Source organism: Cynara cardunculus, assembly GCF_001531365.2.
Source record: "Cynara cardunculus var. scolymus isolate 2C chromosome LG 2, CcrdV1, whole genome shotgun sequence".
In the NCBI taxonomy this organism is placed as follows: Eukaryota; Viridiplantae; Streptophyta; class Magnoliopsida; order Asterales; family Asteraceae; genus Cynara; species Cynara cardunculus.
This window is the reverse complement of record NC_037529.1, coordinates 17,523,256-17,525,495: the sequence shown is the minus strand read 5'-3', so window position 1 is coordinate 17,525,495 and position 2,240 is coordinate 17,523,256. Positions and strand designations below refer to the sequence as shown.

The following is a 2,240-nucleotide window of genomic DNA, read 5'->3' as shown; positions in this document are numbered from 1 at the left end:
ATCACCTAAATGCTAAATCAGTAAACTGTAAATCACCACTTTTGGGTTTTGATTTCAAAACAAAAGGTGCAACTGTGCAAGTGAAGTGCAAGTGTGCAACAAGCAGCAATCAGCAGAGAAGCAAGCAGTAGAACTGAGAAGGACCGAGGACGGACTTACAGGGACTGGGAGTTACCGTGGCTGGCCGCCGCCTCCGCCTAACGCCGCCACCTCCGTCTGCAATGCCGCCTCCGCCTGCAGTGCCGCCTCCGCCTTCGTGGCTCCGTGCCTCCGTCTACACTGGTCGCCCTCCTCGTCCTCACACAAGCTGCATTCGGCAGTGGGTTATGGCCTTATGGGTAATCGCTCTCGCTCGCTTCTCGGGATTGGATTTGGAAGGGGGAGGCCGGTTGAAATTTTTTGAATCTAAAAGGTAATGGATTACACTGTTGTATGCTAAGTGGGGAAAAAATCACAGGGCCAGGGCCCCTATAGGCCCCTTAGGCGGTCCGCCCCTGTTCATGAGTTGTTGATATAATAAAGAGATATATGTTGACATGCATGAGTATAAAAATACATGGCAAAAAAGATTTAATCAGCAAAAGTAGAGAAAAGTTTATTTAATTTAGAATCACATTAATATTTATCATAAACAAAACAAAACTAAGACAAGACAAAACACAATCAAATTGTCCCCTATATCCTCGAAATGTTAAGTGACCCCTACCATACCAAATGGCCAAAACGCTTGGCCGCAATATCTACTTGCCCCCCTCCCTCCCTCCCTCCTTATAATCAGACAACTCCCTTTCTCTATCCAAACCATTCGCCAAATCTTTAATTTACTCTCCGACGGACGTTCCGCCACTGGAGAAAGTGACAAGGATGAGTTTGGGGGTGGCGGAGGATGATTCAAGAATTGAAATACATCTTCCTGCTGACATTGATTGGGAGATGCTGGATAAATCCAAGTTCTTCTTCCTTGGTGCTGGTTTGTTTTCCGGTGTTTCCGGCATGTTATACCCGGCTGTTGTGTTGAAAACACGCCAACAAGTTCTCCTGAAACACATGCCTTGCTTCAAGATGGCGGTTTCGATTCTAAGGCATGAGGGTTTTAGGGCATTATATAGAGGGTTCGGGACTTCTTTAATGGGTACTATTCCGGCAAGAGCTCTTTACATGGGTGCCTTGGAAGTGACCAAGAGTAATCTTAGTTGTACCACTGTAAAAATGGGGTTTTCGGAGGTCAAAGCGGCTGCCATTGCGAATGCTGCAGCTGGGTTAACTGCAGCCATGGCGGCTCAGTTGGTTTGGACCCCGATCGATGTGGTGAGCCAGAGATTAATGGTCCAAGGTGGAAAGGGTGGTGCAGCCATATACAATGGTGGCATTGATGCTTTTAAGAGGATAATTCAAAGAGATGGTGTTAGGGGATTGTATAAGGGTTTCGGGATTTCAATCTTGACATATGCTCCTTCCAACGCAGTGTGGTGGGCTTCTTACTCCATGGCGTATCGATCCATTTGGGGTGGTATTCGTTCTCATAGTTTCAAGAAAGAAGAAAATGTTGGTGGTGGTGGGTTTAAGGCGGATTCAATGGCGGTGGTGGCGGTGCAGGGTGTGAGTGCAACCATAGCTAGCGGGCTTTCGGCATTGGTTACAATGCCATTGGATACAATCAAAACGAGATTGCAAGTTTTAGAAGGATCCGATGGTGGTGATAAAAGTGTTGGTCGGACTGTAAGGAATTTGGTGAAAGAAGGTGGATTGAGTGCTTGTTATCGAGGGTTGGGGCCAAGATGGGCATCAATGTCACTTTCTGCAACTACAACCATCACCACCTATGAGTATCTCAAGAGGATGTCTACTAATTAACAACCAACATAATTTGTAGGGTTTCCTGCAGAGAGTCGAGGGTGAAATAGAGATAAACAATCAAAGCTACAAAATTACTGTAAATATGAGAGATATATGATAAGTTGTAAGGATATATATATATATATATATATATATATACATACATACATACATATGTATCTATTATAGTCAAGGCTCTATAAGCATAACCCCTAGCTCTTTCTTCTCATGCTACCATTTGATATATATATATATATATATATATATATATATATAATGATCAGGATTCCATTATTGGTAGTGGCCTCTAAATGGTAATCAAAAGATTAAACGATTATCGATTGATTTCCAATTCGATAATATGGAAATCAGTCATGTGTTAGATCAAATATTTGATGGATTGT

General features: G+C 43.3%; 1 protein-coding gene across 1 annotated transcript; it reads left to right on the top strand.

Moving 5' to 3' along the window:
- The first annotated feature begins 864 nt into the window (after nucleotides 1-864).
- On the top strand, nucleotides 865-1,932 carry LOC112507988 (solute carrier family 25 member 44-like). Its single transcript, XM_025112756.1, has one exon. It carries the CDS (start codon nucleotides 865-867, stop codon nucleotides 1,852-1,854), a length of 990 nt encoding a protein of 329 aa, XP_024968524.1. The 3' UTR covers nucleotides 1,855-1,932.
- The last annotated feature ends 308 nt before the right edge of the window (nucleotides 1,933-2,240 follow it).